This window comes from Nerophis lumbriciformis, linkage group LG23 (genome assembly GCF_033978685.3).
Source record: "Nerophis lumbriciformis linkage group LG23, RoL_Nlum_v2.1, whole genome shotgun sequence".
Classification (NCBI taxonomy): Eukaryota; Metazoa; Chordata; class Actinopteri; order Syngnathiformes; family Syngnathidae; genus Nerophis; species Nerophis lumbriciformis.
In genome coordinates this window covers 4572875-4597596 of record NC_084570.2, presented here as the reverse complement: position 1 = coordinate 4597596, position 24722 = coordinate 4572875, and the positions used below count along the sequence as shown (strand labels likewise).

Below are 24722 nucleotides of genomic sequence, written 5' to 3'. Positions count from 1 at the left end.
ATTCAGCTTCAGGACAAACAGTGGGCAAATCATTAATATAGAGGCTAAATAAAAGGGTGCCTAATATTGACCCCTGAGGGACTCCGGAGTAGGGCTGGGCGATGTATCGAATGTACTCAATATATCGCGGGTTTGTCTCTGTGCGATGTACAGAATTACTATATCCTGAGTGTTCGAGTATACGTTCTCACGCAATTACTTTTAGCTGTGGGCATTATACGACAGGCTTTTCTCACTCTTTCTTGTCTCTCCTCACAGAGAGATGAAACAAGCGCACCTTCTAACATACGTCACATACTGTCGCTCGTGCAACGTCATACGCCCTCATGGGTAACGTTGTGAATGGTAATACGAGAGAGAGAAGGTGCTAATCTGGTAACAAATGGAGGAAAAATAATTCATTCCCAAGAAAAACAACACAGGGTGGTTTGGCTTCAAGCGGGAAGATGTTGAACAGACAACCGTAATATGTCAAGTATGCGGCAAAAGCGTTGCCACAAAAAGTAGCAGCACTACTAATTTGTAGCATCATTTGAAAAGTCACCCGCTAGAGAATGAAGAGTGCTTGAAACTCTGCATGTCAACATCTCCGGCCGGTGCCACACCCAACAAAACGCCGAAGCAACCAGCACTGACCCAATTGAGCCTGGCGTCTTCCATTTCCAGTTTAACACCGTATGAAAATAACAGAAGGAGATAACGTCCGCAGTAACCTACCACATAGCGAAGGACATACACTATTTGATTTCCTATTATGCAGATAATTTTTATTTGACAGTTTTTTAAATATCTTGTGTGACATCATGCACAAAAGCGCACTTTATTTGTTTTAAAATATTGTAGTGGCGTTCTGTACCAAAAGTGCACTTTAATTTAGTGTCATCTTTGTAATTTAGTGCACTAATAGCTTATTTTAAAATGTCTCTGACAATCTTGCGTTTTCTGTTTTAAAATGACATGAATGTTTGTGCCACTGCTTAATAACTGTTTAATAAATACACTTTTGGTAAATTGACTTAGTTGTGATTTCCCTCTCTGCATGAAAGTTTAAAATGACCATATATTAATGCAGTATGAACAAGAATGTTTTAATGTACACACAAATAATCATCATACTGGTGTGATTATATGCATCAAGTGTTAATTCAAGGCTAAGGCAAAATATCGAGATATATATCGTGTATTGTGACATGGCCTAAAAATATTGAGATATTATTAAAAGGACATATTGCCCAGCCCTAAATCAAAGCATTTTTTAAAAATCTTATTCATTGATTTAATCAGCCGAGTGTGAATAGTTGTTGGTCGATATATGTACCTCTTGTCCGAAGTCATTTCGGATAGGCTCCAACTTACCAATGACTAGGGATGATATTCGAAATCGGTTCTCCCAGTTGTTCGATAAGAAAAGAACCGATTCCATGGACTCGAATCCCTTTTTGAGAACCGGTTCCCGTTATCGAGGCCACTATAGTAAAGAAAAAGAGTTGGTTCTTTATTCGAATCCCTGGGAACGAATCCCTTCCCACGTACAGGAAATGCCCTGTGGGACCTGCAATGTTATGCCCATTTGATTGTAGACTCTTACTGACACCTTGTGGCGATATGAAAATACTTTGCGTCATTAGTTTGGGCACTTCCGGGTTGAGACAATTGAGAAGTAGACAAGTTGTGTTAGCTCTTACAAGCCTTGGAAAAGATAAGTCTGTAAGTAAACTGTTTAACTTGTTTATGTAACTCAATATTAAGGTGGAAAGTGTTTAAGTTTGATACTAAGATGTTTATTGAAAAACGATTTTTGTGCACTGTTTCAATGGATGTTTTGAGGACTTAAAATGGCTGCCAGTCGTGTATTTCCACCATCGAAATAGAAGTATTTGTTTGATGATAGTACTGTATATTTGTGTGAAGCTAATATTTACATATTGTGTATTACATTTCAGTATGTTAATTGAATCACAAAGCTTATACATTTTTCATTGTGTGTATTTCAGTTAAAAAAAAAAAATAACAGTCCAGTGCAAGACAAAAGTAAAGATAGGAAAAGACAAAGCAAGATCAACAACAATAAAGAGCCTCAATGGATTGTTTGTTAGCTGTCTGCCAAGCTGTATAACCTCAACACGTATAGTGAGGGCAGAACAGGCAATATGTAATTATTCCCAGGCTTCGATCTCATGTAAGGGGGGAAGAATTGTTGATTGAGGACTGTGGTGTTCTTAGTGTCATAGTGTGTGTAGTTAGTATGTTCCAATAGCAGCAGAAGTGCACTTTTTGGAGAGCTGTATTATTTTCAGTTGTGTGCCCAAGGGACTGATTTTATTTAACACTATATTATTATTTATACACCTATAGTGATCACAGAGACAGGTTGTTTTTGTGTTACTGTATATATTTGTTTTTCTAAAAAATCCCACTTACCGTATTTTACGCACTATTAGCCGCACCTAAAAACCACAAATTTACTCAAAAGCTGACAGTGCGGCTTTTAACCCGGTGCGCTTTATATATGGATTAATATTACGATCCATTTTCATAAAGTTTCGATCTCGCAACTTCGGTAAACAGCCGCCATCTTTTTTCCCGGTAGAACAGGAAGCGCTTCTTCTTCTACGCAAGCAACCGCCAAGGTAAGCACCCGCCCCCATAGAACAGGAAGCGCTTCTTCTTCTACTGTAAGCAACCACCCGCCCGCGTAGAAGAAGAAAAAGTGCGCGGATATACCGTACGTTTCATTTCCTTTGTGTGTTTACATCTGTAAAGACCACAAAATGGCTCCTACTAAGCGTCAGGGATCCGGTTCATGAAAAGACGCAATCTCTCCATCCGCACACGGATTACTATTTCACAGCAACTGATATTCCTGTGAACCACACTGTGGATACAACGGGAGCACGTACGGTGAATATTCGCACCACAGGGAATGAGAAGTCATCCTTCACTGTGGTTCTAGCTTGCCATGCTAATGGCCAGAAACTTCCACCCATGGTGATATTCAAAAGGAAGACCTTGCCAAAAGAGACCTTTCCAGCCGGCGTCATCATAAAAGCTAACTCGAAGGGATGGTTGAAGAAAAGATGAGCGAGTGGTTAAGGTAAGTTTAAGTTTACGCGAAGAGGCCGGGTGGCTTTTTTCACGCAGCTCTGTCCTTGTTGATATACGTATGTTTGTGATTGCACATTTGCGTACATTTTGGGAGTGAACAGAGTTGTTAGAACGCTGGTTTTTAATATATTATTAAAGTTTGACTGACCTATCTGACTGTTTTTTTGACATTCCTTTAGCGCAGTTAGATGCGGCTTACAACACCGGGCGGCTTATAGGTGGACAAAGTTTTGAAATATGCCGTTCATTGAAGGCGCGGCTTTTAACCCAGGGCGCCTTATGGTGCGGAAAATACGGTAATATACTTTGGGTAACAACAGTCAATATTTATTTTTTTTTTTTTTTTAGGGGGGTAACAGTCAATATTTATTTATTTATTTTATTTTATTTTTTCTTATAAAATAAAAGTGAGCTTTTGTTAAACCAAATATTGTGTTTTTTTCCATATACAACAACCTATCTGGATTCGATAAGAGAATCGATAAGGAATCGGTTCGATGAGAGGATTCGATAATGGACTCGAACTCGATAATTTCTTATCAAACATCATCCCTACCAATGACCCTAATGTGGACAAGCGTTATAGAAAACGGATGGATGGCCAACAATGTTGCATTGATGAACAATGTATACTTTGGTACTTGCACAAGGAGGGATGAAGGAGGAAGCCAGGAATGAGGAAGGTGACTGCCCTCAAGTCTGCCGTGAGCGAGAAAGCAGCTGTGGCCGACTGAGGATTACATAACGCAGCGAGATCCACGTATAGATGTAGAAATTGGCAGATGTTGCTTTTGGGTTTTTTTCACCACTTTTGTTCACCTGCCCTTCAAGTAAACTGGCAGAAGGGTTCACCGTGAGTGTGGAGGCTTTTTCCAGACATTCCGGACTCCATCCCTACATCCAAAATCCCGAGCTCCTCTTCTGTCTGTCTACGTTAGCTCGTCATCCCTTTGGGGGTTCAAGCCCACCGGACTGTGAAATGTGAAACCCTGCAGCGGTGGAGAATGTGCGTGCTCGGCAACTTCCTCCTCCGCCATGCTCACTTCGCCACCCCCACCTAGACAGCGCCGCTGAAATGTGCGTGTGAGCGAGCAGATGTATGCGAGCGCGCCGACGTGCAGGTCGGCCCGCTGCTGCTTCCGCATTTAGAGATCCGTGTCCAGATTTAGACCCATAATGCACTGCAGCAGCATGCAGACATTTCGCTTGGCTGGGCATCATGCGTTTGCTGTGAATGCATGTGTGTGTGTGTGGGTGTGTGTGTGTGGGTGTGTCTTGAAGCCATAAGGGCTATAATATATGTGTCGGAGAGTATAGACTACTGTGTCCTGGGGTCAATGTCACACAGTCCTATGTGGTGTCCAGTTACCTATCAGGGTCAAGTCCTGCGAAATGAAGCCTGCAAAACCATCAGCCAAGCCTGAAGGCGGTTGAAAAATCGCATCATCTTGGGAACCCATCCAGATGTTTGCGCTCTCTCTCTTTTTAAGCACACAACTGCTCCACATATGCCAAACGAGGCTTTGTCAAAGTAAAAGTTGGTTGACCAAAAAAATGCCTTTGAGATAACACGAAACCCTTGCTGGAGTTGTTCTTCCATGAGGACAAATAACCACTAAGTCCGGCTTAGTCGCGCTATTTGTTCCGACCCCGAAATGGGAGACCAGTGCTGGGATTTCGGGACGTGAGGCATTTCAGTTTGGCTCTGTTAGCGCCAATAATGGAACAAATAGAGGCCTCAGATGTACCATCTGCAGACCTCCAAAACACTTTCGTCCATGTCTACTCCCCCCAACCCCCACCATTACCGCCTGCATCACGCCGCAGACAACGACAGGGGACACAGTCATCACTCTCGCCATCGCTTCTCGGGGAGCCATTTAGGTCCCAACAACAACGGCCTCTTATCTCACCATGCGAGCCTTTTAAAGGCATCCAGTTCTAAATGGTGGGCTGTACTGTAGAGGAGACTGCCTGGGTGACAACTGGAGCTTGTAGGACAACTCATAATTCCTGCATTCAGGCTGACTCGGTGGTAACAAGCAAACACTGAGCTTCTCAAAGTGTAAAGCAACGCCTAATTTCAATTGGGAAAGCAAAAGGGCTGCATTAATAATCTGGGGATGGGTACCAAATCCGGTACTTGCATGGGCCGGTAAAATCCAACAGTGCACCATTTCGGTACCTTTCTTGCACGTGACGTCACGTCCCGTTGCAGACTTCGCGAGCCACTGTGGAGAACTCAGAACGGACTCACCTGGACTGTCTTTTGGTAATGTTGCTATTTTCCATGCCGACAAAGCAAGTACCGTATTTTTCGGAGTATAAGTCGCACCGGAGTATAAGTCGCACCGACCGAAAATGCATAATAAAGAAGGAAAAAACATATATAAGTCGCACTAGAGTATAAGTCGCATTTTTTGGGGAAATTTATTTGATAAAACCCAACACCAAGAATAGACATTTGAAAGGCAATTTAAAATAAATAAAGAATAGTGAACAACAGGCTGAATAAGTGTACGTTATATGAGGAATAAATAACCAACTGAGAACGTGCCTGGTATGTTAACGTAACATATTATGGTAAGAGTCATTCAAATAAGTTTAACATATAGAACATGCTATGCGTTTACCAAACAATCTGTCACTCCTAATCGCTAAATCCCATGAAATCTTATACGTCTAGTCTCTTACGTGAATGGGCTAAATAATATTATTTTATATTTTACGGTAATGTGTTAATAATTTCACACGTAAGTCGCTCCTGAGTATAAGTCGCACCCCAGGACAATCTATGAAAAAAACTGCGACTTATAATCCGAAAAATACGGTATGCTTGAGAGAAAACACTCATACGTGCAGTAAGGCTTCACTTTTTGAAATGTGTTACCTCGATGCTAATTTATATTGAATTTGCTACAGACATGCTACTGATTTGCAGTAGCGATTTTGCATGGTGATTTCAACACCTTGGAAATCTTGCCACAAAAGACTAGATTCAGCATAATGGCATAATGTATAGAGAGTAGGGTTGTACGGTATACCGGTATTAGTATAGTACCGCGATACTAATGAATCATAATGGGTACTGAAAAGTACCGGTCGGCTTAATTACACACCGTAGCTTACCTGCGTCACAATGTAAACAAACGCCATTGGTGGATCTACACCTAACATCCACTGTAATGATACCAAGTATAGTAGCGTATCTAGTCGATACTACTATGATTATGTCAATATTTTTTGGCATCACAACATCTTCTTTCGGTTTTTTTAACATTTATATTATGTTTATAAACTCAGGAAATATGTCCCTGGACACATGAGGACTTTGAATATGACCAATGTGTGATCCTGTTACGACTTGGTATCGGATTGATACCCAAATTTGTGGTATCATCCAAAACTAAAGTATCAAACAACAGAAGAATAAGTGATTATTACATTTTAACAGAAGTGTAGATAGAACATGTTAAAAGAGAAAGTAAGCAGATATTAAATGAACAAGTAGATTAATAATTAATTTTCTACCACTTGTCCTTAATAATGTTGACATTATAATATAATGGAAAATCACACAATATGTTACTGCATATGTCAGCAGACTAATTAGGAGCCTTTGTTTGTTTACTTACTACTAAAAGACAAGTTGTCTTGTATGTTCACTATTTTATTTAAGGACAAACTTGCAATAAGAAACATATGTTTAATGTACCGTAAGATTTTATGTTAAAATAAAGCCAATAATGCCATTTTTTGTGGTACCCTTTATTTAGAAAAGGACCGAAAAGTATCGAAATAATGTTGGTACCGGTACCAAAATATTGGTATCGAGACAACACTAATAGAGAGTATGCACAACTAAACAACGGGCGCCATGTTGGACACCAAGGACGTGTGCGACTGTGCTTGAACGCAATTAGTTTTCCTGACGAAATAAACCCACTTGTTTTGTTATGTTCTGTTAGTATTGGACTCCATAGTTCCTGTTTTTTGTGCACTTTTGTTTGTTTTGGTTGCCATGGTTGCGTATTAGTTTCACCTGCCTCTTGTGTTCGGGACGCTCACCTGGCTCTTATCATGAGACATTATTTAAGTCTGCCTAAGCGAGTCAGTCGGCCTGGCGTCATTGTTTGTGTCATACAATGCCATAGTTTATGCCAAGTGTTTACCTCATGTCTTGTCATGTAAGTCGTGTTTGTTTCATGCCACAGTTTCGTGTTTGTTCCACGCCATAGTTTATGCTGTTTGTTTCATGCCACAGTTTCGTGTTTGTTCCACGCCATAGTTTATGCTTTTTGTTTACCTCATGCCCTGCCAAGATTTCTTGAGAAGATTAAAATATGTTCCTACCTGCAAGTCCTGTCCGTAGTGATCCGTTTGCATCCCGGGGAAACAAACCTCGCAGCAAGCTGTGCCCCTCCCTGTTGTGACACCACTAAAAAAGTCTGCTTATAGTTTCTAAACACACTCCAGCTTATAAACTTACAATTAAAAAAAAAAATTTCGTCAGAGTATAATTTTAGGGCAATTTTGCGGCTGTATTCGATGCACTCCGTTGCATACATTCATGCAGTGTTTAGTGACCAGCCGGCTTCTAACATGCTCCCGCCGGCCCAATGTACGTTAGGAAATACAGAATGACCAAAAACAAAACTTATTACCCTCATTTTGCCAATACAATTACAGAGAAATTATGACTTTTGTATGAAGTATATCAACTGTGCTGCCTGCCTCCTATGTATTGTTTATAATCACTGCGCTATTATGCCTGTGCTTATACATTTTTCATAGATTTTGCTGTGGCGAGTCTGCATGGCTTCCTGATTTTATTATCACAATATTAACTTGAATACTGAACTGAATGGTACAATCACGGCATGATAACTTAAAAATTAAGACAACTCCAGGTAGTTTTCTTTGTTTTACTTTGGACAAAAATAGAACAAGCACATTCTGAAAAACGTACAAATCACAAATAATCCTCTGGACAAAACACTTCAAGTTTGTTGAAAATTCTGAGGAAATTGATGCAGCTACTAAAACACAATGAGCTTAGACTTGGTCTCAGTGTATATATGAAGCCAGGATTAAACTTTAAGTCACAGTCTTTCTGGGATTGGACAAAAAACACAACATGTAAACTCTTCTAGGTATCAAATAACTCCTTGGTCATGTCCACGTATCAATCCAGTGCTAACTCAACAAACTGTAAGAAATGGAGGTCAAAACTATTCAAAAGAGTTAAAGGCCTACTGAAATGTGATGTTCTTATTTAAACGGGGATAGCAGGTCCATTCTATGTGTCATACTTGATCATTTCGCGATATTGCCATATTTTTGCTAAAAGGATTTAGTAAAGAACATCGACGATAAAGTTCGCAACTTTTGGTCGCTGATAAAAAAGCCTTGCTTGTACCGGAAGTAGCAGACGATATGCGCGTGACGTCACAGGTTGTGGAGCTCCTCACATCCGCACATTGTTTACAATCATGGCCACCAGCAGCGAGAGCGATTCGGACCGAGAAAGCGACAATTTCCCTATCAATTTGAGCGAGGATGAAAGATTTGTGGATGAGGAAAGTGAGAGTGAAGGACTAGAGGGCAGTGGGAGCGATTCAGATAGGGAAGATGCTGTGAGAGGCGGGTGGGACCTGATATTCAGCTGGGATTGACTAAAACAGTAAATAAACACAAGACTAGCCACAACACAACCAGGCTTATATTTAATATACCACAGATTAATCCCGCATAACAAACACCTCCCCCCTCCCGTCCATATAACCCGCCAATACAACTCAAACACCTGCACAACACACTCAATCCCACAGCCCAAAGGACCGTTCACCTCCCCAAAGTTCATACAGCACATATATTTCCCCAAAGTCCCCAAAGTTACGTACGTGACATGCACATAGCGGCACGCACGTACGGGCAAGCGATCAAATGTTTGGAAGCCGCAGCTGCATGCGTACTCACGGTACCGCATCTGCGCATCCAACTCAAAGTCCTCCTGGTAAGAGTCTCTGTTGTCCCAGTTCTCCACAGGCCAATGGTAAAGCTTGACTGTCATCTTTCGGGAATGTAAACAATGAAACACCGGCTGTGTTATCCGGTACAACAGTCAGGGGGTGCATTCTACGGCGGGGGTGCGTTATCCGGCACAACACCTGCCGCAATACAACGCTTCCCACCTACAGCGGTTTTTTTTTGCTGTCTCCATTGTTCATTGAACAAATTGCAAAAGATTCACCAACACAGATGTCCAGAATACTGTGGAATATTGCGATGAAAACAGACGACTTAATAGCTGGCCACCATGCTGTCCCAAAATGTCCTCTACAATCCGTGACGTCACGTGCAGACGTCATCATACTGAGACGTTTTCAGCAGGATATTTTGCGCGAAATTTAAAATTGGCATGTGTCGCAATGTTAAGATGTCATCATTGATATATAAACTATCAGACTGCGTGGTCGGTAGTAGTGGGTTTCAGTAGGCCTTTAAGTTCACTTTTCTCGTGTTTGACAGAGACATTTTCGGGTGCCAAATGACGATGCGTTCGAAGCAGAAGACATAAAATGGCAGGTTTTAAGTTTCATGTGGGTCGAGGAGGAGGAGCCTCAGTCAGGCTTTACTTTGTACCTCTTGCTTGGCCCTGGTATAAACCGTTTGCTTGCCTAACAGAATTGCTATTGTGACATCCAATGGATACATTTAGAACAGCAGTTAATTACGTAAAAAGCTCATTTTAATACTTGGCAAACTCATCACACGGCCCAGATAAAACCTGTTTGCGGGCCGGATCAGGCCCGTGGGTCGTACGTTTGACAGCCCTGTTATAAACGGCTCTGCCATCTAATGTCTTGGAATTTCAACTGCTTGCAAAGTCTACATTGCAAAAACTGAAATCTAAGTAAGATTACATATCTCAAATAAGGGTGATATTTGCTTATTTTCTGTCTGATAAGATAATTCTTCTCACTAAGCAGATTTTATGTTAGAGTGTTTTACTTGTTTTAAGGGTTTTGGTCCTAAATGATCTCAGTAAGATATTACAGCTTGTTGCTGAGATTTTATGACCTATATTGAGTAAAACATGCTTGAAACTAGAATAGCAAAGCTGTGTCATCAACACTCACACGTATAAAACTACTTTTTTAAAGTAATCATTTCTTACTTCAAGCATGAAAAAAAAAATCATGATGCCGAGCGCATATCATTATGTCAAGATAATGGCACTAGTATTTACTTTATTTATTTTTCAACATATTGAGCAAAAAGGTCTCTTTTTTTTCCTACCAAGAAAAGTGCACTTGTTATTAGTGAGAATATACTTATTTTAAGGTATTTTTGGGTTCGTTGAGGTTAGCTCATTTTACTTGTTTTGGAAAGTCTTGACAAGCCGAATTTTCTTGTTCTATTGGCAGATAATTTTGCTTAGTTCAATTAAAATAGCCCTCATTTTTGTATTTTTTTTTCTTGTTTTTGAACACTGACTTTTTGCAGTGTACTATATAATACTTGCAAATGAGACTCGGAAGAGGTGGGTATTATTGTTGTTAAATGCTATATAACAATGATGTTATTATTAAACAAATGAACATGTATTAACCCGTAAACACACAGAATGATATGTGAGAATGCTGAAAAGCATGTACACAATTACTGAAAATCGGTACCGGTATCGATTCCAAAGTACAGGGAATTGTGACACGTCCTTTTGAAAGACCTCAGAGGTGCAAAGCCAGAGATTGAAGATGAAAAACACAAACAGAACAACACACAACAAAGCGCTACGAGTTGCAAAACATATCTTGCTTTCAGTCCAAAATGGATGATGCCTTACAGGCTGCAAAAGCAAACTAGACATTTCCTGCCTCTTGAGGCATAAAAGCCCTCACACTCTCTTTTTTTTTCTTTTTTTTTTTTTCTTTTTTCTACGTGCATTAGGTATTGATTTGGAGATGCAAGCTCTGGGTGAGGCGCCGGCGAGCCATTTAAAAAAAAACAAAAAAAAACAGTGTAGGCAGGGAGTTGGGAACTTGTCATGAAAAGATGCGTTGGTGGCTAACAGCGGGGTGCCAATTAGGCTGCTTGGCCACAACGAATGGATGCACTGCCATCATGCACAGACCCACCCCCTCCCTTTTTTGGTTTCTAGGAAACATGACAAGAGAAAGGGAAATATGGACAATATTACAGTGTTTGTTTTTTGTTATCTGCTGTATCTATTTTGTCTAGTGTGTTAAATGCAACATCACCAGAAGCAGTAATGCATATGGTACTGATACCTATCATTTAAAAACATTTTTTTTTTTTTTTTTTTTACTAAATATTGTGGCTCGCTTCAACATCCATTCGCTGAACATGGATACGGGAAGTGTGCGCAAAAGGTGACAGTTAATTCATTTCTTCCCAGCATGTTTATTTCATGCAGCGTTGCATTTAAAAGATGCTGCTAGGACAGACATGTCAGGTATCTATTATGGATAAGAGGTGGATGGAGTAGGGGGACTCAGAGGGGGGTCGTGGGGGCTTTCCAACTCCGTAATGTGGATGTATAATTCACGACCAATTCTGTCCTAGTGATGGCTTCCGCGTTTTCATCTTCCCAAATTGCACTTGACAGCTTTATTACGCGCCGGCGTGCGTCCGCATCCCATCCACTAAAGCAGTGTTTTTCAACCTTTTTTGAGCCAAGGCACATTTTTTTCATTGAAAAAATCCCGAGGCACACTACTAGCAGAAAACATAAAAAAATGAAACTCAGCAGCCGATATTGACAGTAAAAAGTTGTTCTCGCAATTGTTTGATATAAATTCAAACCATAACCAACAATGCATCACTATAGCTCTTGTCTCAAAGTAGGTGTACTGTCACGACCTGTCACATCACGCCGTGACTTGTTTGGAGTTGTTGGGGTTTTTTCCTGCGTGTAGTGTTTTAGGTCTTGTCTTGCGCTCCTATTTTGTTGGTGATTGTCATGTCATGTACAGATGTACTTTGTGGACGCCGTCTGCTGCTCCACACGCTGTAAGTTTTTGCTGTCGTCCAGCATTCTGTTGTTTGTTCACTTTGCAGCCATTTCAGTTTTACTTTCGTTTTGCATAGCCATCCCTAAGTTTCAATGCCTTTTCTCAGCAGCACTCGCCTTTTGTTTCATTTTGGTTTCAGCATTAGTTACCTTTTTACCTGCACACTGCCTCCCGCTGTCGTCTGCATATTGTCATCACGACAAACCATGTGCCCGACATCCACAAAGCAATTAACTACCTTATGCCACCTACTGATATGGAAAAGTATTACACAGTTACTATGCCGCACTCTAGACCAGTGTTTTTCAACATTTTTTGAGCAAAGGCACATTTTTTTCATTGAAAGAATCCCGAGCCACACCACTAGCAGAAAACATTAAAAAAAATTTAACTAAGCAGCCGATATTAACAGTAAAAAGTTGTTCTCGCAATTGTTGGATATCAATTTAAACCCACGCCGTGACTTATTTTGAATTTTTGGGGGGTTTTCCTGCGTGTAGTGTTTTAGTTCTTGTCTTGCGCTCCTATTTTGTTGTTGATTGTCATGTCATGTAAGGATGTACTTTGTGGACGCCATCTGCTGCTCCACACGCTGTAAGTCTTTGCTGTCGTCCAGCATTCTGTTGTTTGTTCACTTTGCAGCCATTTCAGTTTTACTTTCGTTTTGCATAGCCATCCCTAAGTTTCAATGCCTTTTCTTAGCAGCACTCGCCTTTTGTTTCATTTTGGTTTCAGCATTAGTTACCTTTTTACCTGCACACTGCCTCCCGCTGTCGTCTGCATATTGTCATCACGACAAACCATGTGCCCGACATCCACAAAGCAATTAACTACCTTATGCCACCTACTGATATGGAAAAGTATTACACAGTTACTATGCCGCACTCTAGACCAGTGTTTTTCAACGTTTTTTGAGCAAAGGCACATTTTTTTCATTGAAAAAATCCCGAGCCACACCACTAGCAGAAAACATTAAAAAAATTTTAACTAAGCAGCCGATATTAACAGTAAAAAGTTGTTCTCGCAATTGTTGGATATCAATTTAAACCCACGCCGTGACTTATTTTGAATTTTTTGGGGGGTTTTCCTGCGTGTAGTGTTTTAGTTCTTGTCTTGCGCCCCTATTTTGTTGTTGATTGTCATGTCATGAAAGGATGTACTTTGTGGATGCCATCTGCTGCTCCACACGCTGCAAGTCTTTGCTGTCGTCCAGCATTCTGTTGTTTGTTCACTTTGCAGCCATTTCAGTTTTAGTTTCGTTTTTGCATAGCTTCAATGCCTTTTCTTAGCGGCACTCGCCTTTTGTTTATTTTTGGTTTCAGCATTAGATACCTTTTTACCTGCACGCTGCCTCCCGCTGTTGTCTGCATATTGTGATCATGATAAACCATGTTCCCGACATCCACAAAGCAATTAGCTGCCTGCTGCCACCTACTGATATGGAAGAGTATTACACAGTTACTATGCCGCGCTCTAGACCAGTGTTTTTCAACCTTTTTTGAGCCAAGGCACATTTTTTTCATTGAAAAAATTCCCGAGGAACACCACTAGCAGAAAACATTAAAAAAAAATGAAACTAAGCAGCCGATATTGACAGTAAAAAGTCGTTCTTGCAATAGTTGGATATAAATTCAAACCATAACCAACCATACATCAATATAGCTCGATTCAAAGTAGGTGTACTGTCACCACCTGTCACATCACGCCGTGACTTATTTTGAGTTTTGTTGGTGTTTTCCTGCGTGTAGTGTTTTAGTTCTTGTCTTGCGCTGCTATATTGTTGTTCATTGTCTTGTCATGTACGGTTGTGCTTTGTGGACGCCGTCTGCTGCTCCACACGCTGCAAGTCTTTGCTGTCGTCCAGCATTCTGTTGTTTGTTCACTTTGCAGCCATTTCAGTTTTAGTTTCGTTTTTGCATAGCTTCTTAGCGGCACTCGTCTTTTGTTTATTTTTGGTTTAAGCATTTAGATACCTTTTTACCTGCATACTGTCATCACGACAAACCATGTGCCCGACATCCACAAAGCAATTAGCTACCTGCTGCCACCTACTGATGTGGAAGGGTATTACACGGTTACTCTGCCGCGCTCTAGACCAGTTTTTCAACCTTTTTTGAGCCAAGGCACATTTTTTTCATTGAAAAAATTCCCGAGGAACACCACTAGCAGAAAACATAAAAAAAAAAATGAAACTAAGCAGCCGATATTGACAGTAAAAAGTCGTTCTTGCAATTGTTGGATATAAATTCAAACCATAACCAACCATACATCAATATAGCTCGATTCAAGGAGGTGTACTGTCACGACCTGTCACATCACGTCGTGACTTATTTTGAGTTTTTTTGGTGTTTTCCTGCGTGTAGTGTTTTAGTTCTTGTCTTGCGCTCCTATATTGTTGTTCATTGTCTTGTCATGTACGGTTGTGCTTTGTGGACGCCGTCTGCTGCTCCACACGTTGCAAGTCTTTGCTGTCGTCCAGCATTCTGTTGTTTGTTCACTTTGCAGCCATTTCAGTTTTAGTTTCGTTTTTGCATAGCTTCTTAGCGGCACTCCCCTTTTGTTTATTTTTGGTTTAAGCATTTAGATACCTTTTTACCTGCATACTGTCATCACGACAAACCATGTGCCCGACATCCACAAAGCAATTAGCTACCTGCTGCCACCTACTGATATGGAAGAGTATTACACGGTTACTCTGCCGCGCTCTAGACCAGTTTTTCAACCTTTTTTGAGCCAAGGCACATTTTTTTCATTGAAAAAATTCCCGAGGAACACCACTAGCAGAAAACATTAAAAAAAAATGAAACTAAGCAGCCGATATTGACAGTAAAAAGTCGTTCTCGCAATTATCGGATATCAATTTAAACCATAACCAACCATACATCAATATAGCTCGATTCAAGGAGGTGTACTGTCACGACCTGTCACATCACGTCGTGACTTATTTTGAATTTTTTGGGGGGTTTTCCTGTGTGTAGTGTTTTAGTTCTTGTCTTGCGCTCCTATATTGTTGTTCATTGTCTTGTCATGTACGGATGTACTTTGTGGACGCCGTCTGCTGCTCCACACGCTGCAAGTCTTTGCTGTCGTCCAGCATTCTGTTGTTTGTTCACTTTGCAGCCATTTCAGTTTTAGTTTCGTTTTTGCATAGCTTCTTAGCGGCACTCGCCTTTTGTTTATTTTTGGTTTAAGCATTTAGATACCTTTTTACCTGCATACTGTCATCACGACAAACCATGTGCCCGACATCCACAAAGCAATTAGCTACCTGCTGCCACCTACTGATGTGGAAGAGTATTACACGGTTACTCTGCCGCGCTCTAGACCAGTGTTTTTCAAACTTTTTTGAGCCAAGGCACATTTTTTTTCATTGAAAAAATCCCGAGGCACACCACTAGCAGAAAACATTTTAAAAAATTAAACTAAGCAGCCGATATTGACAGTAAAAAGTCGGTCTCGCAATTATCGGATATCAATTTAAACCATAACCAACCATACATCAATATAGCTCGATTCAAGGAGGTGTACTGTCACGACCTGTCACATCACGTCATGACTTATTTTGAATTTTTTGGGGGGTTTTCCTGTGTGTAGTGTTTTAGTTCTTGTCTTGCACCCCTATTTTGTTGTTGATTGTCATGTCATGAAAGGATGTACTTTGTGGACGCCATCTGCTGCTCCACACGCTGCAAGTCTTTGCTGTCGTCCAGCATTCTGTTGTTTGTTCACTTTGCAGCCATTTCAGTTTTAGTTTCGTTTTTGCAAAGCTTCTTAGCGGCACTCGCCTTTTGTTTATTTTTGGTTTAAGCATTTAGATACCTTTTTACCTACATACTGCCATCACGACAAACCATGTGCCCGACATCCACAAAGCAATTAGCTACCTGCTGCCACCTACTGATATGGAAGAGTATTACACGGTTACTCTGCCGCGCTCTAGACCAGTTTTTCAACCTTTTTTGAGCCAAGGCACAGTTTTTTAATTAAAAAAATCCCGAGGCACACCACTAGCAGAAAACATTAAAAAAAAAATTAACTCAGCAGCCGATATTGACAGTAAAAAGTCGTTCTCGCAATTATCGGATATCAATTTAAACCATAACCAACCATACATCAATATAGCTCGATTCAAGGAGGTGTACTGTCACGACCTGTCACATCACGCCGTGACTTATTTTGAATTTTTTGGGGGGTTTTCCTGTGTGTAGTGTTTTAGTTCTTGTCTTGCGCCCCTATTTTGTTGTTGATTGTCATGTCATGAAAGGATGTACTTTGTGGACGCCATCTGCTGCTCCACACGCTGTAAGTCTTTGCTGTCGTCCAGCATTCTGTTGTTTGTTCACTTTGCAGCCATTTCAGTTTTAGTTTCGTTTTTGCATAGCTTCAATGCCTTTTCTTAGCGGCACTCGCCTTTTGTGTATTTTTGGTTTAAGCATTAAGATACCTTTTTACCTGCATACTGCCATCACGACAAACCATGTGCCCGACATCCACAAAGCAATTAGCTACCTGCTGCCACCTACTGATGTGGAAGAGTATTACACGGCGACTCTGCCGCGCTCTAGACCAGTGTTTTTCAACCTTTTTTGAGCCAAGGCACAGTTTTTTAATTAAAAAAATCCCGAGGCACACCACTAGCAGAAAACATTAAAAAAAAAATTAACTCAGCAGCCGATATTGACAGTAAAAAGTCGTTCTCGCAATTATCGGATATCAATTTAAACCATAACCAACCATACATCAATATAGCTCGATTCAAGGAGGTGTACTGTCACGACCTGTCACATCACGTCGTGACTTATTTTGAATTTTTTGGGGGGTTTTCCTGTGTGTAGTGTTTTAGTTCTTGTCTTGCGCTCCTATATTGTTGTTCATTGTCTTGTCATGTACGGATGTACTTTGTGGACGCCGTCTGCTGCTCCACACGCTGCAAGTCTTTGCTGTCGTCCAGCATTCTGTTGTTTGTTCACTTTGCAGCCATTTCAGTTTTAGTTTCGTTTTTGCATAGCTTCTTAGCGGCACTCGCCTTTTGTTTATTTTTGGTTTAAGCATTTAGATACCTTTTTACCTGCATACTGTCATCACGACAAACCATGTGCCCGACATCCACAAAGCAATTAGCTACCTGCTGCCACCTACTGATGTGGAAGAGTATTACACGGTTACTCTGCCGCGCTCTAGACCAGTTTTTCAACCTTTTTTGAGCCAAGGCACATTTTTTTCATTGAAAAAATTCCCGAGGAACACCACTAGCAGAAAACATTAAAAAAAAAATGAAACTAAGCAGCCGATATTGACAGTAAAAAGTCGTTCTCGCAATTGTTGGATATAAATTCAAACCATAACCAACCATACATCAATATAGCTCGATTCAAAGTAGGTGTACTGTCACCACCTGTCACATCACGCCGTGACTTATTTTGAGTTTTGTTGGTGTTTTCCTGCGTGTAGTGTTTTAGTTCTTGTCTTGCGCTCCTATATTGTTGTTCATTGTCTTGTCATGTACGGTTGTGCTTTGTGGACGCCGTCTGCTGCTCCACACGCTGCAAGTCTTTGCTGTCGTCCAGCATTCTGTTGTTTGTTCACTTTGCAGCCATTTCAGTTTTAGTTTCGTTTTTGCATAGCTTCTTAGCGGCACTCGCCTTTTGTTTATTTTTGGTTTAAGCATTTAGATACCTTTTTACCTGCATACTGTCATCACGACAAACCATGTGCCCGACATCCACAAAGCAATTAGCTACCTGCTGCCACCTACTGATGTGGAAGAGTATTACACGGTTACTCTGCCGCGCTCTAGACCAGTTTTTCAACCTTTTTTGAGCCAAGGCACATTTTTTTCATTGAAAAAATTCCCGAGGAACACCACTAGCAGAAAACATAAAAAAAAAAAATGAAACTAAGCAGCCGATATTGACAGTAAAAAGTCGTTCTTGCAATTGTTGGATATAAATTCAAACCATAACCAACCATACATCAATATAGCTCGATTCAAAGTAGGTGTACTGTCACCACCTGTCACATCACGCCGTGACTTATTTTGAGTTTTGTTGGTGTTTTCCTGCGTGTAGTGTTTTAGTTCTTGTCTTGCGCTCCTATATTGTTGTTCATTGTCTTGTCATGTACGGTTGTGCTTTGTGGACGCCGTCTGCTGCTCCACACGCTGCAAGTCTTTGCTGTCGTCCAGCATTCTGTTGTTTGTTCACTTTGCAGCCATTTCAGTTTTAGTTTCGTTTTTGCAAAGCTTCTTAGCGGCACTCGCCTTTTGTTTATTTTTGGTTTAAGCATTTAGATACCTTTTTACCTGCATACTGTCATCACGACAAACCATGTGCCCGACATCCACAAAGCAATTAGCTACCTGCTGCCACCTACTGATGTGGAAGAGTATTACACGGTTACTCTGCCGCGCTCTAGACCAGTTTTTCAACCTTTTTAGAGCCAAGGCACATTTTTTTCATTGAAAAAATTCCCGAGGAACACCACTAGCAGAAAACATTAAAAAAAAAATGAAACTAAGCAGCCGATATTGACAATAAAAAGTCGTTCTCGCAATTATCGGATATCAATTTAAACCATAACCAACCATACATCAATATAGCTCGATTCAAGGAGGTGTACTGTCACGACCTGTCACATCACGTCGTGACTTATTTTGAATTTTTTGGGGGGTTTTCCTGTGTGTAGTGTTTTAGTTCTTGTCTTGCGCTCCTATATTGTTGTTCATTGTCTTGTCATGTACGGTTGTGCTTTGTGGACGCCGTCTGCTGCTCCACACGCTGCAAGTCTTTGCTGTCGTCCAGCATTCTGTTGTTTGTTCACTTTGCAGCCATTTCAGTTTTAGTTTCGTTTTTGCATAGCTTCTTAGCGGCACTCGCCTTTTGTTTATTTTTGGTTTAAGCATTTAGATACCTTTTTACCTGCATACTGTCATCACGACAAACCATGTGCCCGACATCCACTAAGCAATTAGCTACCTGCTGCCACCTACTGATGTGGAAGAGTATTACACGGTTACTCTGCCGCGCTCTAGACAGCACAGACAATCAATAACGGCACATTATTTGCGGATTATAATTACCGGTTTGCCAAAAAAAATATTTTTAATCCAATTAGGAGAAATGACATCATCTCCCACGGCACACCGGCACAGTGGTTGAAAAACACTGCACTAAAGTGTCACCCGTATAGCATTTTGATGATATTTCCCGCCTTGTACTTTAAAAAAAAAAAAAAAAAAAGTTACATTTCCTTACCTGCTGCCAGTTCTCTTCCAGCGAAGGCATGGCGGAGAAATAGCCGGTGTCGTGTACGAGCTGAAGTTCCTGGAAGATACTGTGGTTCGCCAGGACGTCCATGCTTGACGCGCGCTGTCGGGGGGAGAAAAAAAAAAAAGCGAGACTGATCCACGGGAATTGTTCTTCCGCTCTTAGCCGTATCACGCCTCTCTACGCGTGCGCGTTGCTCATACTAGTCCACCAGGTTGCTCGGTATACCTGCGCGCGTTACCGGACTCGGTGCGTAAAAGATAGTGGCGGCGGTGATGGAGGCTCCATGCGTATCCGTGGTGCCAAAATAGACACTGGGAGCCGCGGCGCGCGGAGGGGAGGGGAGGGGTGAGCGTAAATGAAGGGGCGTGGCTCGGCCTGTCAATCAACTCCCTTGTTTGTCCATGTAAGGTAAATGGGCGGTTGAAAGGCCATTAAAGCGGCGGTGGAGCGTGGAGAGGCGGGGCTAAGCAGATTGCGCCCGCGTGATTGGCTCCAGCGCGCCGTCGCTCACGGACATTATGGGCAGGATAGGTGAGCTATTTATGGATGGGTATATTAGATTTAGGAGAAGGTCTGACGGGCTAGTGTGCAAGCAGAAGCCGTGGCGTAAACATGCGCGGAGCCGCACTGGCTGGTATTGTTGTTTCACAGAGTAAATATTTAATCAGAGTGAGATACAGGATGTGAGGCCTTTTTTTTTTTGCATGACACACAACTTCACAGTGGCTGACCATGTTTAATGACCTGACTGTATTCCATGGCGGACTGTGGGAACTAAGACGTAACAAATGTAAACAAAATCGTGTTAGTTAGCAATGTCCACCTCGTCGTCACATATTTTTGATGTCAATATAGGGTACCGGTACCCAGGCCCGGCCCTAACCAATCTGGCGCCCTAGGCAAGATTTTAGGTGGCGCCCCCCCCCCACATCGGCAGTGAAGTGTATATACCGTATTTTCCGCACTATAAGGCGCACCGGATTATTAGCCGCACCTTCTATGAATTACATATTTCATAATTTTGTCCACCAATAAGCCGCCCCGGACTATAAGCCGCGCCTACGCTGCGCTAAAGTGAATGTCAAAAAAACGCTGCGCTAAAGTGAATGTCAAAAAAACAGTCAGATAGTTCAGTCAAACTTTAATAATATATTGAAAACCAGCGTTCTAACAACTCTGTCCCAAAATGTACGCAAATGTGCAATCACAAACATAGTAAAATTCAAAATGGTGTAGAGCAATAGTAACATAATGTTGCTCGAACGTTGATGTCACAACACACAAAATAAACATAGCGCTCACCTTCTGAAGTTATTCTTCATTCGTAAATCCTTCGAATTCTTCGTCTTCGGTGTCCGAATTGAAAAGTTGCGCAAGCGTGGTATCCAAAATGGCCGGTTCCGTCTCGTAGAAGTCATCGGGAGTCAGTGTCGCTGTTGTTCTGTGAATCCTGCCTTCCGGAAAGCTCGGACCACAGTTGTGACCGAAATATCTGCCCAGGCATTTACGATCCACTGGCAAATGTTGGCGTATGTCGTCCGAGGCTGTCTGCCCGTCTTAGTGAAGGTGTGTTCGCCTTCGGAGCTGTGTGAAAAAAGCCACCCGGCCTCTTCGCGTAAACTTCCCTTAACCACTCGCTCATCTTTTCTTCATCCATCCATCCCTTCGAGTTAGCTTTTATGATGACGCCGGCTGGAAAGGTCTCTTTTGGCAAGGTCTTCCTTTTGAATATCACCATGGGTGGAAGTTAGCATGGCAAGCTAGAACCACAGTGAAGGATGACTTCTCATTCCCTGTGGTGCGAATATTCACCGTACGTGCTCCCGTTCCACAGTGCGGTTCAGTTGCTGTGAAATACGGTAGTAATCCGTGTGCGGATGGAGAGATTGCGTCTTTTTATGAACCGGATCGCTTAGTAGGAGCCATTTTGTGGTCTTTACAGATGTAAACAGGAAATGAAACGTACGGTGATATCCGCGCGTTTTTTCTTCTTCTTCCGGGGGCGGGTCGAAGAAGAAGCGCTTCCTGTTCTATGGGGGCGGATGCTTTCCTTGGCGGTTGCTTGCGTAGAAGAAGAAGCGCTTCCTGTTCTACCGGGAAAAAAGATGGCGGCTGTTTACCGAAGTTGCGAGATCGAAACTTTATGAAAATGAATCGTAATAAAGCGCACCGGGTTATAAGGCGCACTGTCAGCTTTTGAGAACATTTGTGGTTTTTAGGTGCGCCTTATAGTGCGGAAAATACGGTACTCACAAGAACCCGAATAGCTTTGTCTTTGACCTTCTTTTTTTTTACTTACAACTATACCTAATATATAAAGGGGTGGAAAAGTGACGATTACCTGCAGGGCAAACTTTAGCTAACCAGAAGGCAATAACAATGTAAACAAAAAACACCTGCTTATAAGATCTAATACAAACATTTATATGCACGTACAACACTTAGAACTTTTAGCATATCAGTATGTGGAATTAAATTATGGAATGGATTAAGTAAAGAAGTTAAAAATTGTACTGATATGATCCAGTTTAAGAGGTTGTTCAAAATAATAGTGCTTACAGAGTACAAAGAAGACGAATTATGAGAAATACTTTCAACCTTATTGAAAATAAGATATTCTTCATCTCAGTATGTTAATAATGACTGAATTAATTAATTAATTACATATTACAAAACTGTTGTATACTAATTCATAGATGTTATTTTATTATATAAAAAGGTCAGTAAATGATTCTATATATTTGTAAACGCTTTGAAGTGGGAAAGGGGTAGGATTAAATAAGCTTTGCTTCTTCCTACTCCTTTTCGGGCATGATGTAAAATGAAATTATATGAAATTGTGTGATGTATTATGATGTAAGTGTGTTCATGTTCCAAATAAACTAAAGAAAGAAAGAAATGTCCCTGAGGAATGTAAGGTGGGAGTACTGTAATTACCTAACGTTACATTATTATTTTCCATAACAATTTAGCCCCCTCCACAATATTAACCCGACGTTAAAACAGAACTAGCTATTTATTGATTAGCAATTGCCGAATCATGTAACATTAGCTTAATGCTAACAAGCCAGGTTACTATCACATTCTGTAACAGACAAATAATTTCATGTAGGCTAACGTTACCTACCTGCTACCTCTGTCTTTTCTCGTTTCTCCTCCTCTTCTTTTCTCTTTTTTCTTCCCTGGGCACCTGACAGTTTTGGCATCGTGTGTTGATTATTTGATGTGGTGACGTCCAAAAAGAGTCATGATACGGGCGCACCGTGCGGGGGGAGGAGGGGGGGGGGGGGGGGGGGGCGTAATGTTGTAACAAATAATATTTCTATTAAATTGGCTTTACTTTGCATTTGAATTAACGTGGGATTATTTTTTGTATTTAGAAATAATAGTACCAACTTTTTCTTTTCTTTTTTTTTTTTCTCCAACATTTGTGGCACTGGCGTGGCGCCCCCTGATGGACGGCGCCCTTAGCATTTGCCTATACGGCCTATGCCACGGGCCGGCCCTGCCGGTACCGAATTGGTATATTCCGATCAGGGGCGTCACTAGCTTTTAAGGACAGGGGGGGGAGATGCACAGGATGCGAGCGAACGTAAGGCACGAGCACAAAACTTCACAAAACGGCTAACAAAGACTTAGAAATGATTCATTGTCATTATTATTATTTCAGTCGGTTTATTTTCAATCTGTGTTCAGTACAACAACAAACATGGGTTTGCACAGTGACATTTTGTTTACAGCATCAACAAGAAACAATTACTTGCATGATGATTATTATTATTATCTACTGATGATAGTCATATGTGAATTAGCTCAGCTCCTGTTCTCCTCCATGTGTAAAGTGAGGAACACAGCTGATGCTCCAGAAGGAAGTAACCCCAAAGACAGCAAATGGTAAAAAAAGAGTGCACATTTAACTTTATAAATAATCAGGACCTTAATGATGCATTTCAGGCTAACTAGCTAACTAAGTAGCAGCATTGTTTTAGAGCGGGAATGTCAACTTTTTGTCAAACACAGACCTGGTGTAAAGTGGAGCTAATACATTTTACTACAAGCAGTGATGAATACTCACTTTCTTGAAAAAGTTTCTTATGTCCATTTTGCATCCGTTCACGTTCTTGTTCTGCAGTGCTGTGTGCTAATGTGCTTCGTACACCTGCAGGACCGCAAGCAAGGTCGCGGAGAAAATGCGGACTGGATTTTGAGTGATGTGGGCATTTTCTATATGAACAAGTCCAAGGACCGCAAGCAAGGTCGCATAGAAAATGCGGACTGGATTTTGAGTGATGTGGGCATTTTCTATATGAACAAGTGGAATGGATTGGATACCGACACACTAAAGGGGCTCTCTACCTTACGCTATGAAGTGAGGGGAAACTGAGTGAATAATGACAGGTTATATTATTATTTATTTAAACTCATATTCGGGCCACTTTATAATGAATATGTCGGCATGTATTTGTAAAAAAAAAATATATATATAATATATATATATACATATATATATATATATATATATATATATATATATATATATATATATATATAACACCAGATTATTTAGGGGGGCTTAAGAATATTTTAGGGGGGCTTGAGCCCCCCTAAAATAGGCCTAACAACGCCAATGGTCCCGATACTTTTCAAAATTACCGTATTTTCCGCACTATAAGGCGCACCTAAAAACGTCCAATTTTCTCAAAAGCTGACAGTGTGCCTTATAATGAATATATTCTCAGCACATTCTACAGAGGCACTATAAAGAGCCTGCTGGCCAACAGCATCTCTGTCTGGATTGGAGCCTGCAGTGCCTCAGACTGGAAGTCTCTCCAGAGAGTGGTGAGGACGGCGGAAAAGATCATCAGGACTCCTCTTCCTCCTATCCAGGAGATCGCAAAAAGCCGCTGCCTGACCAGGGCTCAGAAAATCTGCAAAGACTCATCCCACCCCCACCAAGGACTGTTTTCACTGCTGGACTCTAGAACAGTGGTTCTTAACCTTGTTGGAGGTACCGAACCCCACCAGTTTCATATGCGCATTCACCTAACCTAAAATGTTTTTTGTTTTTTTTCAAATTCAAGACAAAGTTAAATGTTTTTGGTAACACTTTAGTATGGGGAACATATTCTAAGTAACAAAGACTTAATTTAGAGTTTTTTGGACACTAGGGGAACATATTCTAGGTAACAAAGACTTAATTTAGAATTATTTGGTTAGGGTTAGTAATATTATTTATTTATTAGTATTTGGTAGTGCTCAGAGTATGGGGTAACGGACTGTCTTATTGTGGCGGTTCGCTCCCTGTATAATC

At 41.1% G+C, this 24722-nt stretch overlaps 1 protein-coding gene across 1 annotated transcript in view; it reads right to left on the bottom strand.

Annotated features, from left to right (window-relative positions):
* LOC133622499 (Krueppel-like factor 7) overlaps positions 1-19699 on the bottom strand; it is a 160586-nt gene extending 140887 nt beyond the window's left edge. The window contains exon 1 of the mRNA XM_061985308.2: positions 19397-19699. Coding sequence (XP_061841292.1) covers positions 19397-19498 — 102 coding nt within the window. The 5' untranslated portion in view covers positions 19499-19699. The remainder of the gene's footprint in view (positions 1-19396) is intronic.
* Between the last annotated feature and the right edge of the window lie 5023 nt (positions 19700-24722).